This window comes from Coffea arabica, chromosome 1c (genome assembly GCF_036785885.1).
Source record: "Coffea arabica cultivar ET-39 chromosome 1c, Coffea Arabica ET-39 HiFi, whole genome shotgun sequence".
Classification (NCBI taxonomy): Eukaryota; Viridiplantae; Streptophyta; class Magnoliopsida; order Gentianales; family Rubiaceae; genus Coffea; species Coffea arabica.
The window spans coordinates 42827653-42839592 of record NC_092310.1 but is presented as its reverse complement, the minus strand read 5'-3'; the positions used below and the strand labels follow the sequence as shown (position 1 = coordinate 42839592).

General features: G+C 35.2%; 2 protein-coding genes across 2 annotated transcripts; both read right to left on the bottom strand.

The window, feature by feature from the left end:
- Window positions 1–368: 368 nt before the first annotated feature.
- LOC140015790 (signal peptide peptidase) lies at window positions 369–8235 on the bottom strand. Its single transcript, XM_072068626.1, has 12 exons — window positions 7932–8235; window positions 7655–7756; window positions 6280–6395; window positions 6029–6180; window positions 5832–5917; window positions 4620–4747; window positions 3578–3628; window positions 3223–3309; window positions 3047–3116; window positions 2550–2686; window positions 2348–2425; window positions 369–728 (listed from the first exon to the last, which is right to left on the bottom strand). Exons 2-12 carry the CDS (start codon window positions 7692–7694, stop codon window positions 654–656), a joined length of 1020 nt encoding a protein of 339 aa, XP_071924727.1. The 5' UTR covers window positions 7695–7756; window positions 7932–8235; the 3' UTR covers window positions 369–653.
- LOC140005366 (uncharacterized) lies at window positions 7923–8998 on the bottom strand. The gene is made up of 3 exons (XM_072046259.1): window positions 8724–8998; window positions 8497–8590; window positions 7923–7997 (listed from the first exon to the last, which is right to left on the bottom strand). Exons 1-3 carry the CDS (start codon window positions 8996–8998, stop codon window positions 7923–7925), a joined length of 444 nt encoding a protein of 147 aa, XP_071902360.1.
- Between the last annotated feature and the right edge of the window lie 2942 nt (window positions 8999–11940).

The window sequence follows — 11940 nt, the reverse complement described above, 5'->3', positions numbered from 1 at the left end:
TCAAATCAAAATTGATCCAAACTCATAATTAGTACATAATTATATAATATATATTTTTTATAATTATGAATTAATACAAATTTATATATAACTTATCATCACTTTATGTCTTATAATTATAAATTATAGATGTTATTAGTGTATATTTCACATATATAATTATACTCATACATTTAGCTCAAGCATAATATTTATGCCTCAACTTTGCTCGACCCAATGAAAGTTTAGGCTCAATGAGCCTTTTGCTGGCTGAACAGCCTTTTGATCCGGCTCCATTCACAATTCTAACATAAAAATCAAACTTCTGATGCTAAACAACAATAGCAAAGGCTAAAACTGTTAAGAGCTTGCAGTCAAGAGACAAGGAATGGAGCTTGAAGTATCCTGACTACTTTGAATCATATTCCTTGAACTGACAGAAAGGGGAAAAAGAAAGATGAAGCTATCAGGTATTTGAGGCTTGCTGCATATTTTTCTATAAAATTTCCATAATTTTGTAAAATATCCTAGAAAGACTACTAAAATTAAATGCTAAGTCACCAAATCTGGTACAACAATATGCCAGGGTGCATTAGTGTTAATCCAGCATTAAAGCATCAAGGGTCTCTGCCAAATTTTCCGGTGAACGTTTCTTCCCAAGGTAGTGCCGTCACCTACTCTACTTTCTTGCTTGATTTGCTATCATCTTCCTTAGAACTGGTAGCTTTAGACTCATCGAACTCCAACAGCTGTAGAAAAAATTACAATGTTAAGACAGAACTTTGAAGCAGAAAATCCAAGTATGAAACAGAGAAGTAAAACATAATCCCACCGCGATAGCATCTCCATAACTATCCAAGAGACTTAAAAAAACCTAAACCATCTGCTCTTAAAGACTAATGTTCACAAACTGATGATGATCAATCATTCTAACCAGCAATGGTTATGAACCACAAAGTCATCTTCAATGTTTAACAGATAGTACTATTTGATCAAATTGACCTTTTCTGATGTCAAAGGACTCTGCTCTGCCTGTACAATTAGGCATTAGCTTAGAATAGGAAGGGTGCATACGATTTAATGCAATAAACTAGCTCAGCTGGAGCCCAATGCCGCTAGTTTAACGGTCGACAGCCCAAACAGGAGGATATTTCTCAATAGGCTAAAGGCCAGAACCAGATGGGATTAAGCACAGTTTCAAATAAAGATGTTTGATGTCCAGAAGGTCGATTTACATCCCATTATCAGAATCTGGAAGGTAGATTTACATCCAAAGATCAGAATTGATCAAAGGATGCTTTCATATGAAAGGGAAAAGCAACTATGGTACTGATCCTAGATCCCAAGAGTGTCACAATCTGGACCCATAAGAATAACATTGTGAGTTTTTCTAATTACAACTGCTAAAACTTTATATTCCTAGTAACAAGATTGGTTTGTTAACTTTTGCCTTGTATATAGGGAGTCTAAGAGAGCAGTAGATTACCTTGCTGGGAAACCAGAATGCATTGGCTTTGAAGGGCTCACTTGTTATCATTCCATATTAATTACTAAGAAGGATGGTAGGGATGCAGTGCTAGCTTTGCATACTGTTGGACTGATCCATACTTCACTTTTAGGAAAGCTTATCATTTACGTAACAAAATTAAACTTATTTACAAGCTGAAGGTATTCAGAACCAGTACTTGATGATCGAACTAAAATTTGCACACAGTTGGGCAGTTCCATACTTAACTTTTTTGACAGCTTATCATGTAAGCAATAAAATTAAACTTATACACAAGATTTAAGGTACTCAGAACCAGTACTGTGATTGAACTAAAATGTGGCATGACAGATTATAGAACTTAAAACTTCTGAATATAATTTTCTTCTTATTTAAAGTTGTTATAATAAAAAGGTTCAGTTGGTAACCCGGTCCATCTATATAATGAGGCTTACTCATACATGTGCCAAGCAAAACTCGCACCTTCAGAGAAGAATTCATAAAAAAGTTTCAGTCCAAAAATTAAACATTCTATTGGTAACCCTTTCCATCTACAGAATGTCCTTCAATCATACATAAGAAATATGCAAGCAAAACTCGAACCTTTGGAGAATAACTTATGAAAAAATTCATAATCCAAAAAATCAAACAATAATACCTTCTTTTATTTCGTATTGCCTGTTGCTACCTCTAGTTTTATTTTCATTGTCTTAGTCGCAAAAGTTTAGAATCAAGTGGCTGAGAGCCAGGCAGCTAGCTGGCCATTTAAAAGTATCTCTTAAAGACATGCATAAAGTCATTTCACTATAATACACCAGGAAAGAAAGAAGTTCAGCATTTAACAACAGTTATAAAATAAATTCATGATCACAAAAGACTTACTGGTTTCACTTCCCCATTCCAAATGACGTGCACAGCCAAAAATCCGATAACAGCCGGTACAATATACAAGAGTGCAGGCTAAATAAACAACCATTAAAAAGGATCAACAAAATGAGAAGTATGGACCCTCACTTGAACAAATTTACACTTCTCAAATGTATCTATCTACTTTCAAAGGTAAGGACACGCATAAAACACTGACCTGTGCAGCTTGAAACCAGTTCATGACAATTATTGTCAGGATCAAACCAACAGAGTATCCTACAAAAGCACTCTTGAAATATTGGTTCTGCTTCCCCCGAGAAACATCAAAGCGCAATGCCAGTGCCACAAAAATCCCTGAGATATATAAATTACAGATGCCGATTTTACTTAGCACGCTTAGAGTATTTCTTCATACAATTTAGAACCATGCACACATCACAAGGGATCACCAACAAACCAAATAAGGAGCTTAGAGATGAAAACGAAAAGCTGCACAATTATTTCAGATTTTAAAAAATGCAATGCTGTAGAGAGGGTTGGATTAAAATGATGAATCTCATCACCAGACATGTGTTCCCTTATAAAAACAGTCAAGGACGAAAAACAGTCGAACATCAAATTCAAAAACTCAACCATGGACTCCCAACATAGCAGCCAAAAATGAGGATGACAAACCGACAACTACTATTAGAACAATTAGAATAACAGCCATACCAGGAATTACTATATCCCCAAGACCCAGCATTGAAAACGGACGTGCAGAGTCAGCCGTTGGGAACAAAAGCTGTAGAAAGTATATATTGTTACACTTGGTAGCAAACTATGATAAACAGAATCCAAGTACAAGAATTTCTGTAAAAGATATACAGAGCACAAGATCACACACTTACCTTGATAGGAGCATCAAAAGATTTAGCAACACTAACCATTACTGGGGTAAAAAAGACCCAGAAAATGTCATATACAAAAAGTCCAGCCTGCAAAGTAAGAAGATGTAAATTGCATCATTGTAAACAAATGGCAGGATAGCACAATCTGGAAGATGCATCAATTAGAGCAGGAATACTGATAAAAATGCATGAATACATGTGTGTCCATTTGTATCTATCAAAGCATACTGAAAAAGCATTGATACACAATAATAAAATTTTTGGCATACACAAAGTCTTGGTCGTCGCCTTTCAATTTATCTTATTGCATTTATACAAATAAGTTTATTTAGGTTACTAAACTTCCTTCACTTACCAAAAGAATAGCTCCAGTCTTGAATGAACCAAGTGAAAGCATTTCAATTCCCTTCAAAATCAAACACAAAACAGAGTGAGATCATTACATATGCCTATAGGATTTAAAACAACATGGGATCAAATTGATGAAGAAAGTATGCTTTATTTATTAATAGGAGAACAAATGAGGGAAACCTTAACATCATAACAGATGAAGAAGATTCTGCAAATAATATGCTACCAAGTATTCCAAAGAATGATAAAAAGCACTCTAGTTCGTCAATCCAGAAGACAGGCATCTATATAGCTTCTTCACTTCTACTACAGGAAGGACAACTCCAGAGACATAATCATAGCCAGAGATTGACAATGGCATGGAGAGTCAAGGAAAGCAAATGTGCAATTTATGTAACCTAGTTTACAACAACAATTAGTGCTTCAAGTTTGATTTAGAAATTCTTCAAAACAGTGTCAAAGGAAATGCTCTAGGAAGTGGCAAACGAGAGAGATCAACACTCATGTATCACAGAAAGATGCTAGTTTTCACATACTCTTCATTTCACATGAAGAGAGATACAGGAAAACATGCAACCAAGATATTTATACTTCTAATGTTAATTCATAGAGCATGGGCTTCTGATTCTTTCCGTTTCAAGCACTAGTGAAAAATGGCAAGAACAAAGAAATGCAAGTTAAACACTTGAGTCAGGCATAAATGATGGAAGAAAGTTCAAACAATCGAGACAAATACACAACTAAGAAAAGCAGACACAAAGTTGACAGAAGTGACTTAGTACACAAATAAATATGGACAGGGAAAAAAACCGAAGCAAAAGTTAGGGGAGGAAACGAAAGTCAGCTATCAGAGTGTTGACCAACTCATGTTTAGGTTTTTTTGGGGGAGGGGCCGTGGGGGGGGGGGGGGAATCACTTAAATTAAACGGAGGAGAAGAAAAACTGGGTCATAATGTCAACTATTGCACATTTTAGGAACTTTCAAAAGAACTTGCACTCCTGAAACGTATACAGAGCAACATATTTCAAAAGATGATAATGTCAACCTGAATGCAGAACGCAAGCCCCAATATGTTATTGGCCAGCCAATGCTTCTGTGCAGCATACCATGCACAAAAGAAGGTTCCAGGAATTGCAGCAACAACCTGAGACCTTGTGAACTCAACCTCCAAAGCTGTCCAATAAATGTGTACAGAAAAACATCACTCTGCATATTGCAAGCAATATATGAAGCAGATAAAAAGAGAGAGAGAAGTCGGGAGCTATATATATATATATATATATGGAGAGAGAGAGAGAGAGGGGAAACCTAGCCACTCTGTCCAAATATACTATTTAATTACTGAACCACCAATTCTACTATGGAAAAGTCATCAAGATATTGCAGTTCACAACTTTACGGCATTCTTGGTCTTAAAGTTGCAGTATTTAAGAAACCTAACAAGCTCATACAAACAGTCTTAGCTTGGGTTGAAGAAGTGATATCTCCTCCATCTGTACACAAACTGACCATAGAAAACCCAGCAGGTATTTCACAAAAGTGACAGACAATGTGGAGGACAATGGTTAAAAATCAACAAACCTACAACTGAATATCCTACAATCAATAATTAGTGTGAGCCAAGATTCAAAAGCTAACAACTCTAAACAAAGTATCAAATAAATGGTATCTATTCTAGTGGAGGCAGTAAAAATAAACTCATATGTTAAGGAAATTGAGTTATGAAATACAATTCTGTAGCAGCCTAAAGGTACCTACTGTACAAAAATGCCTATCTCTTTGATGAAGATCTTCAACCAAAAAAAGGGAGAGAAAAGAGAAGAAAAGAAAAACGAAAGGAAAAGGAAGCAAGACTTGATATAGAATATGATAATCAGGTGCCTATACAGGGACAACTTATAAATCTCACATCATTATAAAAATACTCATGTTTTGAAACTCAGCTTTGCTTGGCAACAGATTAAAATTCATTTCAATTGAGGCTTGAAAATGAAAAGGTACAGTTAAAGCTTACTTTGAAAATAGTTTTGAAAAACTTTTGAGACAAGTGATGAAAGATGATGCTGCAAATGGATATTTTACCAGAAGAATTTTTCACAAAAGTAGCTACCTAAGTCCATAGGCATGCTTGATTTAACTTCTACTAAGCATAAAAGGAAATATGAAGCACTCCAAGACAAGGTGGAGCTTCACAAAAAGAACTAGAACCACAGCGAACACATATAGGCTCTGAATAGAAAGGGAAGTGAATACATACAGCGAATATAGGGAAAACGCCAGATAATTACATCTTCGTTCCAATGCTTAGGCAAAAAGCGTTTGATTGCAGGCAGCAAGGTTGCACTGGAAACAGTGAAAAAGGAGCTTAGATCGAAAAAGTCAACAGACAAACAGAAAGATGTTCATCACAGAAATATAACGCAAAGTATAATGATCCATACGGAAAGGACATACGAAAGAGCAACGATCCCAAGAACAAAAAAGTAGCATGTCAACACAGCATTAACCAAGTCCTTCGAAAGGAACTTAAAAAGCAAGAACAGTGATAACAGCATTGCACTTCCAACCAAGGGAAATCGCATGGCATGTTCATTGGACATTGTTTCCTGCAAAATTAAAACCACAGATTTAGTCAAGTCAAGGCTAGCTTGGTTTTAGAAAAGCAAAGAGCAAATCAAGAGCAACATCTGGATGGCTTCACTTACTGATGGAGGTGTTGGCTTAACAGAACGGTAACAACCAACAAAAACCGTAAGGCAAGCTGTCAAAATGACATTTAAATTTGGGTCTACCTTCAGAATTAGTGGGGCAAAAGTCAGGCCTGCAGGAATGACAAAGTAATTAAAGATTAAGGTTGGCTCTTGCAAAATCTCATAAACTTAGTAATGCGTCAAGGATCCAACAAACATATAATGTGGACTTCAATTAGAGTATGCTATATTATACACATCAAAAAGCTGAATTACTACAATGTCCTGGTATTAACAGGAACAGAAAGGAAATTTCTTAACAAATAAACAGTGATGTTTTAAAAGAATTGAATTTACACAATAGAAGATGATCTATCAAGAAAAGTTGGAAAAGAATTTTGTTTTATGATTGGCCCACAAAAATTAGAGAAACTCAATGAAAGATCCTCTAAATAGAGGCATGGAATTGGGAGCTGGATGGAGTCTCATCTAATCAAGAATAACGGCAGAAGAAAAAAATGTTGTATAAATTCAATTTACAGTACAGCATCAAAGCTCTAGCAGCACAGGCTAGAAAAAAATTGGAAAAGTTGAACAAAGAACCATTTGTTTTCATCATCAAAGAAAGATAAATAAGACAAAGATGAAATAAAAGAATCCAAGCTAGAATAGGCTCTTGCTGAAAACACTTTTAAAACCCTGAAACATGATAGCAACACAATAGCATCAATCTCTAGGCAAAAAATTTTCGGAAAAGGACTAAGGCGGTTCCAAGGCGAGGGGGAGTCCCTGATGTGCCCTGTATCTGCCTGAAAGGCTATCTGATCCGATCAACTGCATAAGCCGTAGCGCGCAAGCGCATGTACTCTGCCTCCATGAGCGAGACTCAATCCAGATTTGCCTGAGGAGGAAAGAGAAACACTTGACCAGCTAATACTGCAGCCTTCCAACCATCAGAGGACCTTTTTTTCTTTTAATAACCGAAACTACTTATCCTCTACCAAATCAATCCTGTAATCCATATTGGAATCTTAAAAACTTCCAGTTGCGGTACAACTTTTAGCTTGTAGCTTTTTAGCAGGATAACAGCTGAAAACCATTTCCTTTTCTGCCAAGGAATAGTCGACATCCCAGTAGCCTATACTAAAACTTCTATCCTTTCAAGGAACAAAACGAGCAAAAAGAAATTGAAATTTGAATATCAATTCTACTACACTCGCTAAAAAAAAGCACTTTGCTAATTAAAATCGAAGAATAAAAAGAATATTTGTAAAATCCAATACATTCAAGGGCGAGAAAAAGGGGGAAGCATATAAAAATAAATAAAAAGGGGGCAACTAATATAAAAACTTTAATCAATCAAACAATAAAGGAGAGACCAAAAAAATACCTGCTAAAGCAACATTTGCAATACGCTCAATATTCTTCATTGCCTCTCTCTCTTACCCTTTATCAAAACTTTAACCAGAAAATCAGAGACCCTTCTTGTTATCTGTCAGAAATCAACATAAAAACACACAATTAACAACCCTATTTAAAATTATCCTCAATCAATAGAAATATTCACCGAACAGTTGGTCAAAATTGAATCTTTTTCAGGGTTTACTTGTAAAAATCACAGGATCGAACTAAATAATCAATTAATCTGCCAATTGAAATCAACTTACAAGAGGAAAGGAATCGACGAGACCCCTTCTTCTTGCTCTTCTTATCGAATTGTTGATCGGAGAAAACTGCAGATCGGAAAAGAATGAGATAGTTTTCAATTTAAATTCTTGAGAGGAAGGGTTTTAGATTAGAGTAAGTATCTAATTACTGATTTTATTTATTGTAAAATCGTATTATGTATATTAAATTCATTTGTGGGAAATATTGAGGGAACTGGATTTCCTTCCAGGAGCCACGTCCGAAGAGCTATGGTACCCAATTGTAGAACGACACGTGGGATTTGGGAAATATCTGTGCTCTCTCTTCCCATGTAACGTCAGAATGGTACATTTATACGGGCAATTTGCTGGTTGTAAAACTTTTTTTGTTTTATGTTTTGGGTATTTTTTGTATGCTTACTAGGGGTGAGCATCGAATTCGAATTCGGTAATTCGGTAGCTTGAAATCGGTAATTTTCGGTAAATGGTTCTGGAAATATTCGACCTAATTCGCATTCGAATTAGAGACTACCGAATTCGAATTCAACCCGAATTCAATTCGGTAAACAAAAAAATACCGAATTACCGAATTCCAGAAAACTGCTTCTTCGGCCCATTTTTCATCAGCAAATAGCAATGCTATTGAACTGAGCCACAACTTACAAATTGTTCGAATGTAACTGATCACAAATCACTCCAAAAATTCGAAATCAAAACAACACAAAATTCACATTGATCATTAAAATTCAGAAATCATAATTTAGGACCCTTTTGGAGAAGTGAATGGTAATAGCTAATTTGAGCATCAAGAACCTGATTCCACCACCGGGGAAGATCAGAAATGAAGCAAGACCCGCAACGGCTGCTGGGCTGTAGAGTAGAAGCATCCCAGTTCTGCTGGGTAGTTTGATTCCCCCTCCAGATTTCTGTGAATTGACGTTCCAGAATTTGGAGTACTTAAGGTGATTTCCCAAGGTTTCTGAGATACCCAAGTAAGCCAAAAACAAGAGAGTTATCCCAGATAGGGCTGTTGTGTAAATCGAAGGAGATTCTTCCTGGTACACAAGATTCTGCAACAGTTTCGCCATCTCTGCTTCTCCTTTGATCGATTTCTTTGAGCAAAATATTCAGTATTTATGCTTTAATCAACTAATATACGGATAATAGTGGAGTCTGCTCTAGTCCTATAAATTGACGAAGATGAACCGCCCAGGTGTGAATGGTTTTAGGTTGTCATAACGACGAGGCTTACGTGTGTTTGTTGAGTTGTGAATCTTCTTCCGTCTTTCGCTTTTTGTTTCGTTGGAAACGACAAAAGCTTGAGGTATAATATTATTCGGAATTTCGAATTTGAAAACGGTAATATTTTACCGTTTTACCGAATTCAATTCGAATTCGGTAAATCCGAATTCAAAAACCCCAAAACCAAATTCGACCCTAATTCGATTCTTACTAATTCGATACCACCGATTTACCGACCGAATTACCGAATTACCGAATTCGAATTACCAAATTGAAATCGATTTTGGTCGGTAATTCGGTAATTACCGTAATTGCTCACCCCTAATGCTTACCGTTGGGTCTAAATGCATGATAACCTGTGTAATGTGTATGAAGGACAATTTCAAATTTGAATGTAAATTAGGGGATCCATTTAGCTTGGAGTACATTTTAGGTGATTCATCTTAAATTTATACATGTGGTTAACATAAATCATGATCGCGATTTTAGAATCGTTAGTTCTGGATTCAACATTTTATAGGACAATTATCGATAATGATTCTGGAACTACTAATTTCGCTTTCAATTTTTAACAATTTCGATTTCGTTTTCTACAGTTCTAGTTCTGATTCCTTATAATTACACTTAATTACTTATTGTTAGAAATTTTGATGCGAAATGTTAAAAAAAGAAGGGAAAGTAATGTGAAAAAATATTTTAAATGAAGAGAAGGTGAAGAAAATAAATATAGAAGAAAAATAAGATTTTGATTTTATCATTATTGAATAAGAAAAAGGGAAAATATGAACTTTATGAAAAGTACATCACACTGTTGAATGTTAATGATCATTTTAAATAAAATAAAAAATCCACAATCTTAGACAAGTTTATCTTTCTTTTAATTACATTTACCTCCCCTGAGTTTTGACCAAATAACGAATCGATCCCTGAAATTTGACCAAATAACAAAAAGGTCCCTCAAATTGAAAGACGTATAACAGATACACCCCTCCTGTTAGTCTGCTGCTGTTGACCGTTAGGGTTAATTACATTTACCTTCCCTGAGATTTGACCAAATAACAAATCGATCCCTGAAATTTGACCAAATAACAGATTCCTCCCCCACACTAACTTCTGTCACTTATATGTAACGGAAATAGCCAAAAGTTTGAATAACCCTTATTGATTTCCATCAAATTTTTAAGGGTTAATTACATTGTGTAGAAAAGCCTTCTGCTGGTTTGGTTTTACAATGGGTTACTAATAAATAGAGTAAAATGCCAATAGAAAGTTGGTACTTCGTTTATATAATATAAGAAAAGTATAAGGAGCTGGCACATTATGGAAAGAAAAAATGCGTACTACGTTTTCAACCCTCTTAGTCGTTGGAAATTTTAATTTTACTTTATCTTTTAAATAAATTATTTTTTGAAAAAATAGGTACTTTGTTCATATAATTAGGAAAAGTCGTAAAGCACTGGTATTTTATGGGATAATGGGTATCCATGTAACCCAAAATTTGTCACACTATTTCACCAAATAACAAAATACGTGTATGGTAAATTTTGCATTACAAGGTCTACCAGAATTTACTCTGATTTTATCTGTTAAATAAATTAATAATTTGTTGGATTTAAAATTTTATCTGTTAACCAAAATTTTTTTTCTGAAAACACAAAAATCGATAGGTCAAAAAATTGATGGAAATCAATAAGGGTTATTCAAACTTTTGGCTATTTCCGTTACATATAAGTGACAGAAGTTAGTATGGTAGAGGAATCTGTTATTTGGCCAAATCTCAGAGATCGATTCGTTATTTGATCAAATCTCAGGGGAGGTAAATGTAATTAACCCATAATTTTAACAGTCAGCGGCAACAGACTAACGGGAGGGGTGTATTTGTTATACATCTTTCAATTTGAGGGACCTTTTTGTTATTTGATCAAATCTCAGGGATCGATTCGTTATTTGGTCAAATCTCAGGGGAGGTATATGTAATTAACCCTTTATTTTAAGATGTTTTGGAACCCGAATCAGAATCGATGGTTCTGGTTCTGATTCTATTCTTAGAGATTCAAAAACGGAATCTTTATATAAAGTTTCCTCTTTGGTTTCGGTTCTAATCCAGCTCAAGTACAGTTCAGTCCGACGCAATTCCCATTTCAAATTAAAATTGTAGCCATGTTTAGTTAACATTACACTATGTTTTTCGATTTTGATTCCAATTCCATTTTTAGAGAATCAAAAACGAAACTTTTACTTAAAGTCTCTTCAATTTTAATTATAATTTTGATCTGGTTCAACCATGGTCTTTCCAATGTGGTTTCAATTCAAAATGTAACCATGACCATTTTTAGTTAACTTTTTTTTTCTAGAAATGATAGATGATTTTATTAGGTTTGTGTATGAATACACGTAGTGTGCAAAGGCTCCATTAGAGCTATACATGTGCCTACAAGCACTGAGAAAGTAACCACTCATCCTCAAAAGGCATGCTTAATGCATGATCACAAAGGTTTGTTGTTCTAACACTAATATCATTCCTAGCTAGAACAAATGAGCATCTCACACACAGAGTTTAGATCCTTTAGATCCTTAATATCCTATAGATGGGAAAACATTCTCATTTCTCTAGTCTAGTTGGTTTCTATCACTTCATCAGTTGTCTCTGTGGGATGTCTATTTCAATCCTCTTCCACTGCTGTTCCCATAGTTATTAAACCCAACCCGAGAAGGAAGCCGACGAACGAGGTGGATCAACGGGTTACTGGTTCAATTAATGGGTGAATGGTTGAACCGGTGGGTCACT

What these genes read in the sequence shown, in the direction of transcription:
- LOC140005366 (XM_072046259.1), bottom strand. Translation starts at nt 8,998, where the DNA reads ATGGCGAAACTGTTGCAGAATCTTGTGTACCAGGAAGAATCTCCTTCG. An exon ending in TTCCCCGGTGGTGGAATCAG is followed by an intron (nt 8,591 to 8,723) that starts GTTCTTGATGCT and finishes ATTTGTGATCAG; the next exon opens with TTACATTCGAACAATTTGTA. An exon ending in AAGCAGTTTTCTGGAATTCG is followed by an intron (nt 7,998 to 8,496) that starts GTAATTCGGTAT and finishes TCCGATCTGCAG; the next exon opens with TTTTCTCCGATCAACAATTC.
- LOC140015790 (XM_072068626.1), bottom strand. Translation starts at nt 7,694, where the DNA reads ATGAAGAATATTGAGCGTATTGCAAATGTTGCTTTAGCAG. An exon ending in CTTTTGATGCTCCTATCAAG is followed by an intron (nt 3,117 to 3,222) that starts GTAAGTGTGTGA and finishes TACTTTCTACAG; the next exon opens with CTTTTGTTCCCAACGGCTGA. An exon ending in TGGGGATATAGTAATTCCTG is followed by an intron (nt 2,687 to 3,046) that starts GTATGGCTGTTA and finishes TATATATCTCAG; the next exon opens with GGATTTTTGTGGCACTGGCA.